Here is a 20,917-nt window from a genome sequence, read left to right on the forward strand (position 1 = left end):
GTGGAGATGCCTATTCAATGCTATAGAGAAGTCAAGAACATTGAGGACTTTTGTGATGGTTCCTCCTTACAATATCACTAATGTGAAAATACGTTTAATAGAAATATAAATATATAGCCTATATCAGATTGTGCGCCATCTTGGGGTGGGTGGTGGGGAGGAAGGGGGAGAAAAATTTTAAACTCAAAAGCATATGGAAGTGATTATTGATAAATCAAAATAAATAAATTAAAAAAGGGAAAATTTTTAAAATATATTAAAAAAAAGACAATTGAGGGCTGAGAAAAGGCCATTGGATTTTTAAAATGACTGGTGACTTTGGAGAGCAAAGTCTTGGGGAACAATAGGGACAAAAGCCATACTGGAAAGGGTTGAAAAGTGAATGGGTAGTGAGCAAGTCGAGACATTAAATGTGGACAGTTTTTTCTAGGAGTTTGGTTATGAAAATCAGGAGAAATAGTGATGGTTTCAGGAGATGGTTAAGCCAAGTGAAAGATTGTTTTAAGGAATGAATTCATGAATGATGAAAATTTTATTACATGCTTACTGTGGGCCAAGCACTGGGTTTAAGTGCTAGAGATACAAATATAAAAAGAGAGACAGTCTCTGCCCACAAGGAGCTTCTTTTCTTTCCTTTTTTCTTTTTCTGTCTTCCTTTCTTTTTGTACTGAATATGGTGACTTTATTGATGGTACACAATATAGGACTCTAGGCTTCTCCCTCCTACTACAGAGGTGCTTTGGGGCAAGGGTGTGAATGGGGCATTGGAACATAGGTTAGAGATGTGGGCTCCTCAGTGGAGGAACCCCTTTTTTGGCTGGGGATGAAGATCCATGGTTTTCCATTTTGCTTCTTGAAGGTCATGTAGACCATGAGGTGTACTACATGATTGCTATAAACATATTCATTGTTATACCAGGAAACGAGCTTGACAAAATGGACGGTGAGGGCAATACAGCACCAGCATTAAAGGTAGAAGAGTGGGTGTCGCTGTTAAAGTCACAAGATACAACCTAGGCCTCTGTGTAGACCAAGATGCCCTTCAAGGGTCCCTCTGATGCTTGCTTTACCATTTTCTAGACACCATCATATTTGGTAAGTTTCTTCAGAGGGCAAGTCAGATCCACAACAGGTACAATGAGAGGAGGAACATGAAAGGCCATAATTATGAGCTTCCCATCAGCTCGGGCATGCCTTGTCTACTGCACCAGTGGAAGCAGGAATGATGTTTTGGGAAGCACCATGCCCATCATACTACAGCTTGCCAGAGGACCATCTATGTCTTCTTGGTTGCGGTAATGGCATGGACTGTGGTCATGAATCCTTCAACAATGCCAAAGATGTCATTATGTTGGCCAAGGGGCAGCTAGATGATGCAGTGGATAGAGTTCTGGCCTTGGAGTCAGGAGGACCTGAGTTCAAATCCAGCCTCAGACACTTGACACTTAGTAGCTAGCTGTGTGATCCTGGGCAACTCACTTAACCCCATTGTCTCATCAAAAAAAAAAGGCAAAAAAAGAACTATGTTGGCCAAGAGGGCCAAGCAGTTGGTAGTGCAGGAGGCATTACTGACAATCTAAAGGAAATTGTCGTATTTCTCACGGTTCACTCCTATCATGAACATTGGGGAATCAGCAGAAAGGGCAGAGATAATGACCCCATTAGCACCACCCTTCACGTGGCTCTGGCCTTTTCCATGGTGGTAAAGACAACTATCTAGACTCTATGTAGAATATACTCAGCTCCAGTGTCTCCCCATTTAATACTGGTGGGATCTCACTCCTGGAAGATGGTAATGGCTTTTCCATTGATCACCAGCTTTCCATTCTCAGTTTCCACAGTGCCCTTGAACCTGCATATATCAACCATGTAGTTGAGGTCAATGAAGGAGTTATTGATGGCCACTCCAACCTTCACCATCTTGTTTCAGGAATGCAACTGAGCAGTGGATCCTGACTTGGGAGAACAGCTGAAGCAACCTTCTTTCTTTCTTTCTTTCTTTCTTTCTTTCTTTCTTTCTTTCTTTCTTTCTTTCTTTCTTTCTTTCTTTCTTTCTTTCTTTTCTTTCTTTCTTTCTTATTGGGGGGACTTATTTTCTAAGAGTAGAAGACAAAACATTAGAGGTATATAAAAAGGTAGAAATCAAGAGTGAAGGGGAGGGAGTGAGAGGGGTTCACACTTAGTGGCAGACAGGGTTTAAGATGGGTTAAATGTCTGGATAGCTGAATAAGCTTTGAAGATGGAGCATGGTTTGACATCTGGGGCCAGCCAGTGCTTATAGTAGGCTAAGACAGCTAGATGGCTCAGTGGAGTCAGGTAGACCTGAGTTCAAATCCAGATTCAGATACTTACTAGCTGTGTGACCCTGAGTAAGTCACTTAATCTTTGTTTGGCCCTATTTCTTCATCTGCTAAATGGGGATAATAATTGCACCTACCTCGAAGGATTGTCATAAGAATGGAATAATAATTGTAAAGAACTTAGCACGGTGCCTGGCATATAGTAAACATTGTTTAAATGTTAGCAATGATGATGACGATGATGATAGTGATGACTGGTTATCATTAGAGCTGGCCCAAAGTAGAATGGGGTGCTTTAGGATTCGAGGGACCCTCCCCCCAATCAATGGATGGATGACCACTGAAAGTTCTTCCATCAGCTAGCTGTGAACATCTGCAAAGCCTTCACTAGGCATTTCAGCAGCTGGTACAAATTGAATTGCAAGAAACTGAGGTTCCTAAGGTGTGATTGCTCCTATGTAGAGCTGGACAAGATAGGAGACCAGAGGTCATGAAAATAAAGGAGGCTAAGGAACCTGAAAGCCATGGTGAGTATTTTGGGGGATTGGGGCAGAGAAGAAAACTGTGACCCAGATACTGAACTTCCTAGGAAGGAGGAAAAATAACCTGGAGATTCCTAGATGTCAGCAACAAGGAGGCAGGCAGGATTGAAAGTGAAGAGGTAACCACTGAGTGGTCATGACAGAGAGGGGGCCTGAAACTGAAAGCGGGAAACCAGGAGTGAGCCAACCCCTCCTCATGAAGCTGAGTGTCAAGGATTGGGAGGGAAGTGGCCAGTCTTGGGGAGAGTGCCAAGAGAAAAGCTAGGTTTAAGGTAGTTTCAGAGAAACCTGGGAAGATTTGTATGAACTGATGTATGAACTGTGAAGTAAGCGGAACCAGGAGAACAACTTACATGAGGATCTTGATAAGGTAAAAATGTTGCCCGCGTCCAGCTCAGCGGCTGTGAGAGTCTTAAACTCTCCCTCCCCAGGAATGCCCTGATACCCTGCAGTGAGAGGCAGGGAGACAAGATGGTGAAGCTCCGTTTATTCAAGGCACAGGACAGTGTTTTATATCTTTGACTCATGGGAACATACCCCAAGTAACAGCGACAAAGCAACGAAGTTTACATATCTTTACCAACAGGCAACAGAGAGAAGTTTTCTCATGAGAATGCCAATCAAAGTATAAACAAGCACATCTCTTTGCAACATTCTCCTGGCTGTGTCCTTCTGAGCTGTTCCCGTAAAAACACCAGGTACTTCTTGTTCCCCGAATGTTCCCAATACTGGATTGCACGAACCAGCAATACTTGATACATAAGTTAGCAATACTGGATATATCTTTGTGCTAGAGCTGACTGTGCTTGAGCTGGCAATATCGTTTTATAGTCTGAGCTTGCCTAGCATCAGAGTTTTGCTGACTGGGAGGTCAGTGGACGGAGAACCGAGCCAGGATATTCTGCTCGTGTACTAACACCCAAGAGGGGCTTCCGCCCATCGGTGAAGTCTCATGAACAGCCTGTGGTCCTCAACGTCCTACAGACCCCTAACATAAAAACACCTCAAAAAGCTTCAGAACTTACTGGTAATGAAGCATGCATGCCTCCTGCCTTTTGTCAGAGAGGTGGCGGACTAGGGGTGCAGAAAAAGACATGCAGTGCCAGGAATAAAGCAGTGGTTTAATTAACCAATTTCAGAATGAGGAATGCTCTCCATGCATTAAAGACATAGCTTACATACATAAATCACAAGTGGGAAAGGGGGAAGGCGTGGATTACAAAACAGTCATTTCTAGGACTTGATTGGTTTCCCAAGACAAGCCCGCGAGTCCTGTGGGAACAGTGTTGTGTCAAGTGTTTGGGGGTTGTTACTCAGTAGAGCGCGGGCCCAGAGTTCTGTGACGGGAACAGGTTCTGCGATCTTTGATTCGCTTCACTTAACGTTCACAGGCATAGGAATGCAGGGCTTGTGAGAGCCTTGTCAAGGGTTTGATTGATCCTTGCAAGCTGCTTTCTAAGTCTCTGACTCCCACGCCAGAGCCTCCTGAGAAGCCTAAATGATTGCATTCATTCCACCTCTCACATGGATTAATATGCAGATCTTAATTCCCTTCACACAGCCAAGGCGTCAAGGATGGAAATCTCTCTGGAGAGGGACAGAGCTGGTGGGTAATGATGGTGAAAGCAAACAAAACAAAACAAAACAGAAAAAAGAAAACAGCAATGGAACTTTTTTAAATGTAAAAAACACAGGAAACTTAGAAGGGGACATAGAAAGAAAGGCAGTGTTGTTTTATTGTGTTAAATGTAAATACACTTTAAAAACTTAGAGTCTAGGGGGCTGCTAGGCGGCGCAGTAGATAGAGCTCCAGCCTTGGAGTCAGGAGGACTTGAGTTCAAATGCAGACTCAGATACTTGACACGTTCTAGCTGTATGACCCTGGGCAAGTCACTTAACCCCGATTGCCTAGCCAAAAAGCAAAACAAAATAAAACTGGAATCTACAATTTCACATACAATCCTCTTTTATGTCCTTTTTTAATTGAAATAATCATATTCATTTGATGCTAAGTTCATAGTAAAAAATAAGATTAAAAATTTTATTGGCCTCAGACACTTGATACTTTCTAGCTGTGTGACCCTGGGCAAGTCATTTAACCCTGATTGCCTCAGCCAAAGAATAAAATTTTTAAAAAAAATTTATGGGGGCAGCTAGGTGGTGAAGTGGATAGAGCACCGGCCCTGAGTTCAAATCTGGCCTCAGACCAAACACTTGACATTACTAGCTGTGTGACCCTGGGCAAGTCACTTAACCCCAATTGCCTAAAAAAAAATTATAAAGCTGGGTTTCAGAGAGAACAGAGAGAATGTGAGAAGAGCTCTAAGCTGAAAGGAATAGAGGACCCAATTCCCTCATACAGATGAGGAAACTGAGGCACATTGGGGTTAAGTGATGCCCCAGGCAACATAGCTGATAAGCGTCTGCAGGATTTGAACCAGGGTCTTCTGGACTCCAAATCCCAAACTCTATCTGGAATTATCAAGGATAGATTAAGGGGGGCAGCTAGGCAGTGCAGTGGATAGAGCACCAGCCCTGGAGTCAGGAGGACTTGAGTTCAAATCCAACCTCAGACACTTGACCCTAGGCAAGTCATTAGCCCCAATTACCTCCACCAAAAATAAAAACAAACAAACAAAAAAAGAATAGATTAAAAGAATACATTGAAAAAGTAAGGGCAGAAGAGGTTAAAGACTGGGGAGGTCCAAGATTGAGTTTACTGTAGTGGGGAAGTACAGAGGCAGCCAGTGTATTCTGTCTTTATCCCGGAACCACATTCTAATCCCCACCCCACCCACCCTCGATCTTAGGCCTCTGTCATGACTTACATCCCCAGTCAAGGGCTGGCTGGGGGAGTAGTGTGGGAAACAGAGAGAGGGGTATGAAGCACACAGGCCCCTGGCAGGTGGTAGTCGTCTGGCCTAGGTGAAGGGGAGGAATGAGAAGAAGAAAGTGTGACACGCGCTCCCCCCTCCCCCATGTTGGCCTCTGAGGCAGGGCTGGGCTGCACCCATACTAATTCTGGCTCTGAACAATGGTAGGGAACTAAGAAAATCTTGGCTCAATAATTAAAGCCTCAGGCATTCTCAGCTTCCCAACTTCTGGAGCAAAGTGGCTAAATGGGCCCACTGAAGCAGAGAAGGCCCTCAGATTTAACAGTGAAGCCCTTCAGGGCTAGAAGCAGGGTCTTGGCCCCAAGATAATGGTTTGAGCTCATGGTGGGCACTTGCCCAAGGGCAGGACATTGGCCCTGTGGTCTGATACTGAAGAGGCTGCTGATGGGAATCATACCCCTTATGGAAGAAAGCTGGAAGGAGCCTGGTAGTGGTTGCTGGGGTGTAAAGCCTGAAGGCGGTCCAGGGCTGGAGCTGAGGACAGCATGGCCAGAGTGGAGGCTGGAACTGGCTTCTTTGTGTCCTGGCAGTGATTTTCTCGTGAGGTTCTTATGGATTTCTGTTGATGGGACCCAAACCTAGAAGTGGGGAGAAAGGCTTCTCCCCAGCCCGCTGTGCCCCTCACCTCTCTAGCCTCACCCAGGAATCCAACAGCAATAGCACCAGGGACTCATCGACTGCATGGGCCTTTTCTCTGGGAGGAAGGAAAAGCCCCCACCCCCACCCCAACAGAGGGCTCCTAAGATGAAACTTGTCTCCAGTCTAGGTTTGCAAAATTTGCCCCAGGTGCAAAAATTCCTAGTGGCCCCTGGATGGCAGAATGGCTTCTTGAATTAGAAGGAAGCAAAGGAGAAAAGTACTTACCTAAGTGACCTTAGACACTCACTCTATCCTCCTGGCCTTCAGTTTCCTTTCAAATGAGCAGATTGGATTAAATGAGCTGACATTCTAGGCCACTTCTGACACTCTGTTCTAAAATCTCTCCCAACTCTGACAATCCATATTCTAAGGGCCCTCTCAGCTCTGACATTCTGTGCTCTAGGGGCCCTCCCAGCTCTGACATTCTGAGTTCTAAGGACCCTCTCAGTTCTGACATTCTGTGTTCTAAGGTCCTTCCTAGCTCTGATATTCTGGGTTCTAAGGCTTCTTCCATATTCTGATGTTTCATGATTTTTGTCCCCAGAAGTTTGTCTCACTCAGTGGTTTTTCAGTGAGTTTTGGAACCCCTTGGACTCTGATCAGCTTTCAATAATTACTTCAATGCATGAAATTCACTAACTTTCCAAAAACACTTACCTCATTTTATTTTCAGTCTTGTCATCCTCTTGTACGCCCCCAGTTTCTGTCCTTTGGAGCCAAGAGCCAGTTGCTATACAACCTGATGACAGCTTCATCTCTGGTTACCCATGTTGACATAGGGATGGGGAGAGGGGGAATAAATAAAATCTCAAAGAAGGCAGATGAGTCGTGAGCTAACTCGACCTAGAAGGCATCAGATGACAAAGTCCTTTCTGCATTGAGTCCACCTTTTTTGTATGAATGACTTGGTCGAAAACTATGGTTTCTGTTTCCCTTCAGTTAGACTGACTAGATAGTCTTGGGTATAAGGATTTACCTCTCTGGGTTCCTCTTCCTCAGGGGTTCAATAGAGAAAATTATCTCATTGACTCCCTTGGCATGTCTGAGGAGACAACAGATTGTAGGATCATAGAATGTCAGGGCTGGGAGGGCCCTTAGAACACAGGATGTCAGGGCTGGGAGGGCCCTTAAAACACACGATGTCAGAGCTGGGAGGGCCCTTAGAAAATAGCAGAATTGTGGTCTGGCTACAAGAATCTTGCCCCTAGACTCAGAAGACCTAGATTCAAACTCTAGTACAATATAAGACGTTTGAGGGAGCTAGATGGCACCAATGGTTAGAACACAGGGCCTGGAATTGAGAAGACCTGGCTTCAAATCCAGCCTCAGATACTTACTAGCTGTATGACTCTGGGCAAGTCACTTAACTTCCATTTGTCTCAAATTCCTCATCTGTACAATGGGGATAATAATAGCGCTTACCTCCCAGGGTTGAGTGATTAGCACAGGGCCTGGTAAACAGTAGGCACTGTATACATGTTAGCTATTATCATCATTTTTGTTTTTATCTTACATCTCCAGTGCCTAGCACCACCCTGCCACATGGGAGGCTCCTAATAAATGGTTATTGAAATGAATTGAATCATCAGCTTCATATGACTTTAGATGAATAATTTCCCTTCTCTGAGCCTCAGTTTCCTCAGCTGTAAAATTAAGGGTTGGACCAAGTGACCTCTAAGGTTCCTCCTATCTCTACCTCTATGAACCTCTGACCTCAGGATAGGGAGTGCAAGGCTTGAAAGAATTGGAAATTGAGGGGATGCCCATCAGTTGGGGAATGGCTGAACAAGTTGTGGTACATGAATGTAATGGAATACTATTGTGCTACAAGAAATGATAAGCAGGTGGACTTCAGAAAAATCTGGAAAGACTTGTATGAATTGATGTTGAGTGAAGTGAAGTGAGCAGAACCAGAACATTGTACATAGTAACAGCAACATTGTGCCATGAATAACTTAGCTCTTCTTAGCAATATACAATGATCCAAGACAATTCCAAAATGCTATCCACACCCAGAGAAAAAACTGAGAGGCTGAATGCAGATGGAAGCCTACTATTTTCACCTTCTTCTTTTTTGTTTTTGTTTTTCATGGCTTTTCCCTTTTGTTCTGTTTCTTCTTTCACAACATGACTAAATGTGGAAATATATTTGACATGATTGCGCATGTATAACCTATATCAGATTGCCTGCTGTCTTGGGGAGAGGAGATGGGAGGGAGAAAAATTTGAAACTCAAAATCTTATGAAAAATGAATGTTGAAAACTATCTTTACATGTAATTGGAAAAAATTTTTTAAAGATTTTAAAAAATAAAAAAGGAAAACAAAAGAGAAGAAGCGTGCTAGGCCTGAAATTGTTTCCCAATCAGAATCTACTTCAGACTGGTCAGATGTTCACATTCTTTCCTTTGGGCAGTGTGGCTCACTCTCCCGATTCAGCAGTTTTTCTTAGAAGGGGGAAGGGAGGGAGAAAAAGACAGAAGAAAGAGGAATCTGCTCTTCAAAGTTCAATAGATCTTAAGCAACTTTTGTAATAGAAGTTTTACCAAGAAGCAAAAAATTTGTTTCAGATGTGTCATTGTTTAGCCAGGTCTTAGAACACAGAATCACTAGACTCACTTGTCTGAACTCAGAAAGACAGAGATGTCTCCTAGCTGTCAGGCACCCGGCATGTGGCTGCCTGGGATTTTTAACAAAAACTTCTTTTCCAAACCAAAGTAACACAATTGACAAAGTGCCAGATGCTGCTATCCAAGGACCCCTAAGGTAACTTGGGCCGCAGGGGTATCTAGTCAACAGGCTTGGCTCCACTGAACGTTGCATTTGAAGCTAAAATGTAATGAATTACATAATTAAATTAACACATATCTCAAATACATACAAAAAATGCTAATCATGGGGTTCCACAATCAAAAAATAAAAAAAACCAACATGGTTTTCCAAGGGAGGGACAAGTGGGTGAGCTAGGTCCGGCTCAAATAGGCTGTTGAGAGCCAATTGTTAAATTTTCAGTGTGAATATTTTAGAGGCATAAGCCTCTAAAATCAGCAAATGCTACAAATCATCGCTTGATTTATTGTTTCATTGGCTGCCCAGGCTTAATAAAGTGATGGAGAAAATGTTCATAATAACGCAGATTAAATTTTAAAATGTGTTTTGGATATAGGTGTGGTTTGGGGGGGGAGCTGATTGTTAAACATTGGTCAGCACAAGCCAGGGAGGTAGGAGGGGAGAGAGGGAGGAAGAAAAGGAGGGAAGGAGAGAGAGAGAGAGAGAGAGAGAGAGAGAGAGAGAGAGAGAGAGAGAGAGAGAGAGAGAGAGCGCATTTATTAAGTACTTACTCGGTGCCCAAGTACATTGCTAAGTGCTAGAGGTAAAAATACAAGCAAAAAGCTGGTTCCTAGCTTCAAAGAGCTTAAGTTCTGATGGGCAATGAGAACACATAAAGGGCAGCTGGAACATCATGGGAAGGACACCCTGAGGGGGCAAGGCTGCTTGTAATGAAAAGAAGCCTCAGAGTGAGGTGATACCCTCTCTATCTAGCCTCTTAAGCAATGTGAAATTCCCTGGAGGAGGTAAGTTCCTTGTGAAGCTGTAAATTCTCCTTGTCCAGGAATTGCCCAGATGAATGAAGGAAACAAGTCTCTCCGAAGTCCTTTATAAATATTATCTCATGTGATCCTCCCACCATCCCCGGGGAGAGAGGTGCTGTGGTTACTATTATCCCCATTTCACAGTTGGGGAAACTGAGGCAGAAGTGAAATGACTTGGCCGGAGTCACACAGCTACTAAGTGTCTGAGTTCACATTTGAACTCAGGTCTTCCTGAGGCCATGTCCAGCTCTATCCACCCAGCTGCCAAGCCACTCCCTGGGTGGTCCAGGGAGCTCTCTAAGCCTGGAGGCTGAAAAGGTGAGGTTGCTCCTTCAGTGTTAGGTTTCTGTACCCATTGGGAGATATCACAGGCTCAGCCCTTCCTTTCCCCGAAGGCCCTGCTCTCCCCCCCCAAAAAAAAATTGTCTTGCCAAAACCACCTACATTTTAGAGAGGAGGGGAGAGGAAGGAGGGAGTCGCTGGCTGCTTCCTCCTCAGGAAGGGCTTTGGAAACCTGAAACTCTCCCCCTCCCCACCATGTGACTCTGGTGGCTTGGACCCAAACGACTTCCCTGTTTGTGTACCCTGGCTCGTCTTGGGATGAGCCTGGAGTTCAAACAGCCCAAGGGGGAAGGGGCTGTGGCAGAGGCCACCTTCCTCCTCACCTCGCATCGAGGACTGCCTGAGCCCTGGCAGGAACCCTGGCCCAAAGAGAAAAGCTAACCTGTCCTGCGTCCCTCCTACCCTCCCTCCCTCCCTCCCTCCCTCCCTCCCTCACCATCTCCCACAGTTGAACCAGACTGAGTCAGCCACCGGAGGCTTCCAGCCCTTGTTCATTGACAGGCTCAGACTGGCTAACAGAACGTGGCCAGTAAAGGGAGGTGCTGAGCAGTGATCAAACAGTAACTTGGACTGATCAGAGACTTTTCTGCAGGCTGAGGGTCATGGACTGTAAGGGAGAGGCTTCTGCAGACCCTTCGGGGAAGACCTGGGAATTTTTAGAAAAGTGGGGGTGGTGTGTACCCATCACCTGGGAATGACTGACTGAGTTAGGGTAGCTGTGTGACCCTGGACAAATCGCTGAACCTTTCCCAGCCTCAGTTTCTTCATCTGTAAGATGGGGATAATAATAGCAGCTACCTCACAGGGCTATTGTGAAGCTCCCACGTGATGGTGTTTGTGAATCACTCTGCAAACTTTCGATGAATGTGATGGATGTATATGACTGACGGACACTCAGCTGGGTGTGGGGGTGGCAGTTAACCAGGGAAGGATGTCAGGAAAGGGGGAGCAGGTGTGTTGAGTACTTTACAAAACAGTTCAGGGATGTAGTCACAAAACAGGGGACTTAACTTGCAGCATTCAAAGATATGGGGACACTTACTAGCTGTGTAACCCTGGGCAAGTCACTTGACCCCATTGCCCAGCCACACAAAAAAGAAAAAAAAATAGACAAAGATATGGACACAAACCATAGGGATTAGTCAAGTACACAGAAAATAACAAGGTTTTCCTGTCAACAGATAGAGCCCACCTATTACTGGGCAGATTTCGATTTAGGCAAGGCTTTCATTGTGGCTGAGCAGAAGTCAGCCTCATCACTGTCTCTTGGCAGAGAGGTGGTGGACCAGGGGTGCTGAGTGAGATATACCTAGCTAACATGCTGTCAGATTTTGCTTGGCTGTATTTAAATTACAATGGGGGATGAATTAGTGGGTAGTGACTGAGATATGGGGGGAAAAAACAACAATAAAACATTTTAAAAAATATATTGAATTAAAAGTTCAGAAGGAGGCGCAATTTTGTTACTACCTTGTTAAATTTAATGTGCTTTAAAAAAAACCATAACAGAAGTTCATATATGGTTGTTTTTATTCTTTGGATGCCAAGTGCTTGTAGTTGTTGGTAATTATTAAGTTCAGAGGATGCTGAGTGAAGTGAGCAGAACCAGGTGAACATTGTACATAGTAACAGCAACACTGTGCGATGATCAATTTTAATAGACTTGGCTCTTTGCAGCAATACAAGGATCTAAGACAACTCCAAAATGATGGACAATGCTCTTCACATCCAGAGAAAGAACTGTGGAGCTGAATGCTGATCAAAGCATTTTTTTTCTTTCTTTCTCGTGGGTTTTTCCCTTTTGTTCTGATTCTTCTTTCACAACATGACTGATGTGGAATTACGTTTAATATGATCGTACATGTATAACCTGTATCAGATTGCTTGCTGTCTTGGGGAAGGGGGAGGGGAGCAAGAAAAAATAATTGGAATTCAAAATCTTATAAAAATCAATGCTGAAGACTAAAAAAACTAAATAAATACATTTTATTAAAAATCATTAAGTTCATAATGAAGAAAACTGAAATTAGACATTCCAGGGACCTGGGGTTTAAAAGGGCTTTTTCCTTTTAAAACCTTTCCCTCACCCAGGTAGGGGCTCCCTGGGGCACTTCTAGCCTTCTGTTTAGTCTCTCCTCAGGCGAGGGATTCCAGTTCCAACTGAGAAGTAGTTATTAAGCACCTACTGTGTTCAAGGCTCTGGGTTGGGCTGTGGAAATATATAGGGGGAGAAAAAAATTCCAGCCCTCAATTCTAATGGGAAGGGTATACAAGATGTACATAGAGACGCATAACTACAGTCATTTGAGGGGAAAGACAGCATTGACATCCTTGGAGGGGGGCAAGGATCAAAAAAGGTACCTGGAGCTGAGCCCTGAAGGATGCTGTAGGATCTTAATGGTTGAAGGGGGACCACAGAGATGGCAACGTTCCATCTGCCAGCGCATTGGCTGGCCATCGTGGCTAGAACAAAGAGTAGGTGAAATGTGCAATGACTAATGTGAAAATATGTTTAATAGGAATGTATGTGTATAGCCTATATCAGATTGTGTGCCGTCTTGCCGAGGGTGGTGGGGAGGAAGGGGGAGAAAAATTTAAAACTCAAAATCATATGGAAGTGATTGTTGATAAATCAAAATAAAATAATAAAAAAACTAAACTAAAAAAAAAAGAAATGTGCAATGATGAACAACGGGCAATAAGCCAGACTCCGGAGAGCTTTAAATGCCAAGCTGAGGACTTCTTGCAGAGGCATCAAGATGCTGCAGTGGACAGAGAGCTGGGTCTCAAGTTAGGAAGACCTGACTTCAAATCTGGCCCAGACCCTTATTTACTAGCTGTGTGATTGTGGACAAGTCACTTAACTGCTATCTACCTCAGTTTCCTCATCTGTAAAATGAAGATAATAGTAGCACCAGCCTCCCAGGGTTGATGTGAGGATCAAATGAGATAATATTTGTAAGGCCCTTTGTAAACCTTAATTTGTTGTTATTGTCATTCGGTCGTCTCAGTCATGTCCAACTTTTCATGACCCCATTTGAGGCAAAGACACTGGAGTGGTTTGCCATTTCCTTCTCCAGCTATTTGACAGATGAGGAAACTGAGGCAAACAGCATTAAGTGATTTGCCCAGGGTCACACAGCTACTAAGTGTCTGAGGCCAGATTTGAACTCATCAGAAAGATGAGTCTTCCTGACTCAAGGCCTGGTGCTCTATCCATGGTGCCACCTAGCTGCCCCTAAACCTTAAATCATTGCATAAAAGTTGGCTATTATCATTTTATCTTAGAGGCAATAGGACCTCTCTGTCTTCTGCCACCAGGCAATTTAGTGTGGACCCAAGGGCAAGCTGGCCTGCTGGCCTTTTTCCCAGAGGAATAATGATGGCATTATCTTTGTGCCCTGAGAAGCAGCTCAACAGAACAGAGAGCATTAGACTTCCCTGTTTAGGTTCTAATCTGGTTCAGTCACTGACTAGCTGTGTGACCTTGGGCAAGTAACTAGCCCTCTCTGAGCTTCATTATTTTCCTCCATAAAATGAGGGCACTGGATTAGATGACCCAAGGTTCTTTCCAGTGTTGAGTCCAGTGAGGACCTCCCAGCTCAGGTTTGGTTCTCCGTGTCCGTTCTGTCCATCTTCGCTGATGTCAACACTGGCATTGTTGAGATGGCTTTTTTCTCCGCTGGTTTTGGGGAGGCTGAGCTCCGTGAATGACCTTGACTCCCCCCCCAGGTTCCATCCACTTTGATCTCCCCATTTTGGAGGGCCTGCTGGATGTCGTGGGTGAGGGTCTCGAAGGCCAGAGCCACATTACTGTTGGTCTTGGCTGAGGTCTCCAGGAAAGATGTGCCCAAAACCGCAGCTAAATGTTCTGCTTCCTGCGTTGACACCTGCCGAGCCTGCTGCAGGTCACTCTTGTGGCCAAGCAACACGTAAAGAACCTTGTACTGGACTTGCATGGATGCCACCTGCTGGTACCAGTCTTCTATGTGGTCAAAGGACGTCCTGTTGGTCACATCAAAGACCAGCAGGACACCCGCCATATTCCGGTAGAAGGACCGAGTTATGCTCCTGCAAGTTAGGGGGAAGGAAGAGGCAGAGGCAGATGAGGCCCAGTACCCCAGATTTACTATCAAAGGAGAAAAGAAAACTCCTAAGCTAAGATTTATGTCTCAATGAGCCAGTCCTCTGAAAGACCAGTGATGAAAATCTCCTCTTCTTGCTGGCATTGTAAGGTGAGACCTGGATTTCTGAGGACCCAGCTGACAGATGCAGGCTTCCCCAAAATACACTAACCCCCAGCTCCTCCCAAACCGGGCCCCTTTGCCTACAGTCTCTAGTTACCCCGTCATCTTCCACAGCTCCCCATAAACCCATACCCATACATCTGAAAAGGAGCCCCAGTGATGGGCCCAGACACAACTGAAAAGGATTTCAGAGGCCATCAAGGACAAGATCATTGGTGAGAACCTCCAAGGCCATCTTGCCCAATTCTCTCATTCTACAGATGAGGAGACTGAAGGGGAAGTGGTTTGCCCGAGGTCACACTGCTAATAACCCCAAGAGACAGAATTGGAATCCAGGAACTCTGGCAGTAAATCCAGGACTGTTTCCCCTGAGATAAAGTTTGCATGGCCTTCTTCACAGGGTTGTAAGGTAAAATGAAAGCAGGGATTTTTTTTGGTCTTGTTTTTATGTCTATATTACCAGAACCTAACACAAGGCAGGGAATATAGTAGGCACTTAATAAACGCCTGTTGGAGTGTGAGGAAATCAAATGAAAAGACCTAAAACACTATAGAAAAGCTTGATCATTCTTAATTTGGTCTCGGGATACCTGGGCTTCACTTTCTTCATCTGTGAAATGGGGAGATCACATCCAGCTCTCTATCTGGAATCCACTCCCATCTCACCTCTCAGCAGCCACTTCCAATTTCCGGACCTCCCATTATGGAGCTGGAGGCTCAAGGCAGCTTGCCCAAGGACACACGGAAAAGCAGGGGCAGAATTCGAACGTCCCACTAACCATTCCGACTGCTTTAGCAGCAAAGGTCCGGGGTTAGAATCCGGCTCTGCCCCTCATTATCAGTGTACCCTCGGACATAAGTCACTCCCTCTCCCTGACACTTAAGATTTCCTAGCTTGGTTAGGTGGTCCTTAGGGTCCCTTCCGGCTCTAAGTGACCCCACTCCAGTAGCAACACCCAACCCCGCCCTCACTCTATTCTCCAGCCCGTCTCTGCTCCCTCAGACCTGTAGCGTTCGGCTCCTGCCGTGTCCCACAGCTGCAGCTTGACCCTCAGACCCGAGGCCAGCTCCAACATACGGCAGTAGAACTCGACGCCCACGGTGGAGCTGGGGGGCTGATCATCCCAAAAGTCTCCCTCCAGGTAGCGAAGCAGCAGCGAAGTCTTGCCCACCTCCGCGTCCCCCAGCAGCAAGATGCGGAACTGGAGCTGGCTGGACGCGAGCTGGTATTCCCCGGCCATCGGGAATCAGAGCTGTGTGGCACTGCCCTGCCGACGGGGCGGACGGAGAGAGCCGCTGAATCAGGCAGACCGGAGCGGAGCCTTTCTGGGCTTCAAGCTGAACCAGGGACCGACAGGGAGGACTGGAGGGGAGCCTCTTAAACGCAGGGTGCTGGAGGAACCTGGAGCTGCGGACGGGGCTGACCAACGATAGACTGGGCGGACCGGAGCAGAGGCTCAGAGGGTGGAACCCACGTTAAGGGGGAGGAGAGTCGAGAGGAGCAGCTGAAGCTGCCTGAGCCACCTGGGGGAACAGAGGACAGAGAAGGGCGAGGGAAACCGCCTGGGGCAGCTGGAGTCTAGTGAGAGCTGAAGCAGAGACTCTCGGATTTATGAGACCTCGGCCCCGCCCCAGGGCCCTCCCTCAGCTCCGGCCAGGCGTCCCCTCCTGCTCTTCCTCCTCCTGGGTAATATTTCCCAGAGCGTTCTTGGAGATCATACAATCCAACACACTCATTTTACAGGTAGAGAATTAATCAGTTAATCAACACGCATTTTATTAGGGTCCCCGGGCGATACAAACACCAAAATGACACAGTCCCTCCTCTCAGGAAAGCCCCAGACGACCTCTGAGGTCCTTTCCAGATCTGTGAATGGAGGAGCTTCTAAGAGTGACCCGGGCTCCACCAGCTGGAGGATATAGAAGACAAAGTTGAAATATACCCCAGCCTCTAAGAGCTTAAAGAGGAACGCAACATTTCTTAGATATTTACAAAACCCATACAAAATAGAAGCCTGACTGAGATGGACAACCTCAGCTGGCTGGACGACCCGCAGGAGGGGGAAGCAATTCAAAACCTTCTGGTTTTTTCTGCCTTTCCCAGTCCCGCTTAGCGCTAGTGCCCGCCCTCTGTTAATTATCTCCATTTGAGCCTGTCAGTATCTTATTTGTACAAAGCTATTTGCATGTTGCCTCCCTCTTAGATTGTATACTTCTTGAGAGGAGGGATTGAGTTTTGCCTTTCTTTATACCCCCACTGCTTAGAATAATGCCTGGCACATAGTAGGTGCTTAATAAATGCTTGTTGACTATTAGCTGCCAGGCATGCCCAAGGTAATCCACCATGACCTAAGTGAAGGACCTGGGGGTCTCTACCCTCAGTTGCTTCTCTTTGAAGCATTTAAAAGCATTCTTCATGACCCTTTATTCTTTTCTTTTTCTGCACGACTACCCCATCCCTACCTCCCACCTCCCTTCTCTTCTTCACTCCATCTGGGAAAAAGAAAAAAAAGAAAAACCGGATCTTTGTAACAAATATGGATAATCAGGCAAAACAGATGCCTACATTAGCCATGTCCAGAAATACATATTTTATTCTGCATTTTGAGTCCTTCACCTCTCTGTCAGGAAGTGGCTAGCATGTTTCATCACTGGTCCTCTGAGATTGTGACTGGTCAACCTTCCTAAGTCTTTCAAAGTTGCCTTTCTTTACAATGTTATTATTAATGAATAAATGCTCTTCTGGCTCTGCTCACTTCACTGTGAACAAATTCATGTAAGCCTTCCCAGATTTCTCTAAAACCATTCTCTTCATCATTCCAAGACTGTATTTCTCCCTAGCCTCAAAACACTATTCCTGACAGTTCTCCCCCAAGCCCAAAGACCCCATCTCAGTCAATAACTCATGAGTGGGCGGGCCCCAGCGAGTTAAACTATCCCACTATCTCTCCCTGTTACAAGAACAAGCTGACTTCTGTAGAATTTCCCTTGCACTATCTTTTATCAACAAAATTATCATGCACTGATTCCCACAGTTATTGCACACAATCCAGAGGTCAAGTTAAAGACATCAACTCCTGAAGCTATCTTGCTACAGACATAAAAGGCCAAAAATGCACCCCCTTAGGAACCCTCTCCCCTTCACCTCAGTTTCTAGTAGTAAATAACGCCTATGACCAAGGTTGTATGTTACCATCTAATCAGCATACCTGGTACACAATCCACTACTTTTCCTATATAAGCTTTAGCTTCATTCCTGTTAGGTGGCACAGTTCCCTAGGGAGCTCTGTCCACCATTGTAAGTTCCCTAGTGAGCTCTGTCCACTATGGCAGAATTCTTTAAGGGCTCTGCCTGCAGTATTAGCGTTACACTAAACTTTTTGCTACATGACTGGAAAACTGCTTGAGTCCATAAATGTATTCCAGACGACCCTGTCCTGTACTTCGGTCCTTGAGAGGTCCCTGAACCTCTCAAAATTGCATCAATTTCTTATAGTACAATAATACTCTATTACATTAAAATATCACAATGTATTCAGCCATTCCCCAATTGATGGGCAACTCCTTAGTTTACTGTTATTTACCACTACAAAAAGAACTGATATAATTCTTTTTGTATGTCTGGATCCTTTTCCTTTTTTCTTTTATTTCTTTGGGGTACAGGCCTACTAGTGATATTGCTGGGTAAAAGGGTTTACACAGTTGAGTGACCATAGAGGCATTTCCTAGCTGCTTTCCAGAATGGCTGGACCAGTTCACAGCTACTCCGGCAGTGCATTAGTGTGGCTCTTTTCCCACAGCCCCTCCAACATCTGTCATTTTCCTTTTTCGTCATCGTTGACAATCTAATAATGTGTGTGGAAACCTCAGAGTTGTTTTCCTGTGCTTTTAAGTAATAATTTTTTGAGCTCACATTCCCACAAAATATCCTCGCCCATAGCGGAGACCTAGCAGGCAAGTCATTAATGTGTCTTGAATGATTGAGTGAATTAGATTTCTTGGTGTTCCTCACTTTCCACTACATCTCCTGACCTGATGCCTTTTCTCTGCTTGTCTCCCATGCCCAAAATGGTCTCCTTCCTCTACCTCCTGGCTGCCCTGGCTTCCTTCATGACTCAGCTCAAATCCCACCTTTTTTTCTTTTTCTTTTTTTTGGCAATTCGGGTTAAGTGATTTGCCCAGGGTCACACAGCTAGTAAGTGTCAAGTGATTGGTCTGAGGCTGAATTTGAACTCAGGTCCTCCTCTCTTCAGGGCCAGTGATCTATCCACTGCACCACCTAGCTGCCCTCCAAATCCTACCTTCTGGAGGAGGTCTTTCCAACTTCTTCTTAATTTTATTGTCCTCCTTTTGAGGTAACTTTCCATTTACATTATATATGTGTGCATGCATCTATATATCACATGTGTTAATAGTTGTTCGCATGTTTCTTTCTTTCTTCATTAAGAAGTGAGCTCTTTGGGGCCAGGAACAGTTTTCTGCCATTTATTGAATCCCCATTGCCTAGCACAATATCGACACACAGTAGGGTGTTTAATAAATACTGGGTTAAGATGAATCAAGAAGTATTTATTAAGTGCCTCCAGCCTCTAGCACTTTTGCTAGATACTTGGGTTGATGGGGTTGGGATCTAGACCCCAGAAAGGAAAAACCCCAGACTTGCCCACAGGGTCAAATCTCTGGTGTTAGCCTGAGACTATAATCCCGCCAACTGGCCTTTCATTGTGGCTACACCCAATCTCCCAATTCTGTTCCCCTTAACCTAGTCTAACCCCCCCCCCCTGGCCCCTGGCCCATTTCCTACACTTAATCCTAGCTAGGCTCATTGTCCAGGTCCAAGGAGTCCTGTTCACCCCAGTTTACTGGCCATTCCCATTCAGATCCACTCCTAGATCCCTCCCACAGTCTTTCTGTATATAAGGTCCATCTTGTCTCCATTAAGATGCTCTGATTCTAGCCGCCACTCAGATTTTCACAATCTAGCCAATATGTTCAGATTCCTTAAGATCTGGCTAATATGGCGAATCTTCAATAAATCTTGTCTTTGGCTGAAAGAAGGCTTGGGTCGAATTCTTTCAGGCAGGACCTGTATGTCATGATTTTGGGATTCCAGGAACTCTAACCTCTAGACCTCATCAGTTCCCAGCTGCACTTAGTCAATAAACATTTATTAAGCGCCTACATGTCCCAGATACTGTGCTTGGTGTTGGGAATACATATACGAAAAAAGACAGTCCCTGCCCTCAAATAGCTTATGATCTGGGGGAGACAAAATACAAGAGGAAGCTGAAAAGCAGGGAGTAGGGAGGAGCAGAAGGTATCCCACCTAAGGGCTTGGAGGAGAAGTCAGCGTAAGAAGCCTTGGAGTAGAGCAGCCGGGTGAGAAGTGAGATAAGCAGAGCTGGCCTCTCCTGAAAGGAAGGTTTAGAGTTCCTGGCTTGATCCTCCAATCAGAGAGGCCGAGGATGATAAGTTAGAGTACTGGGATAGATGAGAATTTACAAGATAAAGAAGTTATCCCGATAATGAGCTGACTGGGGCTTAGTGGAGAAAGTCAGTCAGAGAAAGTTTGGGAAGATTACTCTGGCCTCGGAGTACGGGATGGCGGGAAGGGAGAGAGGCTGGAGGCTGGGAGACCAATCAGTCTGCCTCCTGGGATGTACACAGTTATTTGCAAGCTGCTTCCCCTGTTAGAATTTGAGTTCCTGAGGGAAGAGACAATTTTTGCCTTTCTTTGTATTACATTCCCGGTTTAGCACTATGTGTGTAGCACGTAGTAAGTGCTTAATAAATGCTTGTTGAAAAATGGCTGAGCAAGTTGTGGTATATGAATGTAATGGAATATTGTTGTGCTATAAGAGATGATGAGCAGGCAGACTTCAGAAAAACCTAGAGAGACTTGTATGGTCTGATGCTGAGTGAAGTGAGCAGAACCAGGAGAACGTTGTACACAGTAACAGCCACATTGTGCGATGACTAATATTGACAGACTTAACCCTTCGCAGCAATGCAAGGATCTAAGACATCTCCAAAAGTCTCAGGATGGAAAATGCTATCCACGTCCAGAGAAAGAACTATGGAGTTTGAATACACATGGAAGCATACCGTTGCTGTGTATGTACAATGTTCTCCTGGTTCTGCTCACTTCACTTAGCATCAATTCATGTAAGTCTTTCCAGTTTTTTTTCTGAATCTGTCTGCTCATCATTTCTTATGGCACAATCAGACAAGAGTTCTTAAACAGGTTGTTAAAATTTGGCTTTTGGGGCAGCTAGGTGGTGCAGTGGATAGAGCACCGGCCCTGGATTCAGGAGGACCTGAGTTCAAATCCGGCCTCAGACACATAACACGTACTGGTGTG

General features: G+C 45.2%; 1 protein-coding gene and 1 pseudogene across 1 annotated transcript; both read right to left on the reverse strand.

The window, feature by feature from the left end:
* Positions 1–726: 726 nt before the first annotated feature.
* Positions 727–12,767, reverse strand: LOC110206012 (glyceraldehyde-3-phosphate dehydrogenase-like; annotated as a pseudogene).
* On the reverse strand, positions 11,822–16,348 carry RAB42 (RAB42, member RAS oncogene family). Its single transcript, XM_020982983.2, is given in 3 exon segments — positions 11,822–14,036; positions 14,038–14,380; positions 15,562–16,348. Coding segments are annotated over 3 exon segments (660 nt in total). The 5' UTR covers positions 15,798–16,348; the 3' UTR covers positions 11,822–13,955.
* Positions 16,349–20,917: the final 4,569 nt, after the last annotated feature.

The sequence above is a fragment of the Phascolarctos cinereus genome, unplaced genomic scaffold, assembly GCF_003287225.1.
Source record: "Phascolarctos cinereus isolate Bilbo 61053 unplaced genomic scaffold, phaCin_HiC Scaffold_726;HRSCAF=1367, whole genome shotgun sequence".
NCBI classification, from domain to species: domain Eukaryota; kingdom Metazoa; phylum Chordata; class Mammalia; order Diprotodontia; family Phascolarctidae; genus Phascolarctos; species Phascolarctos cinereus.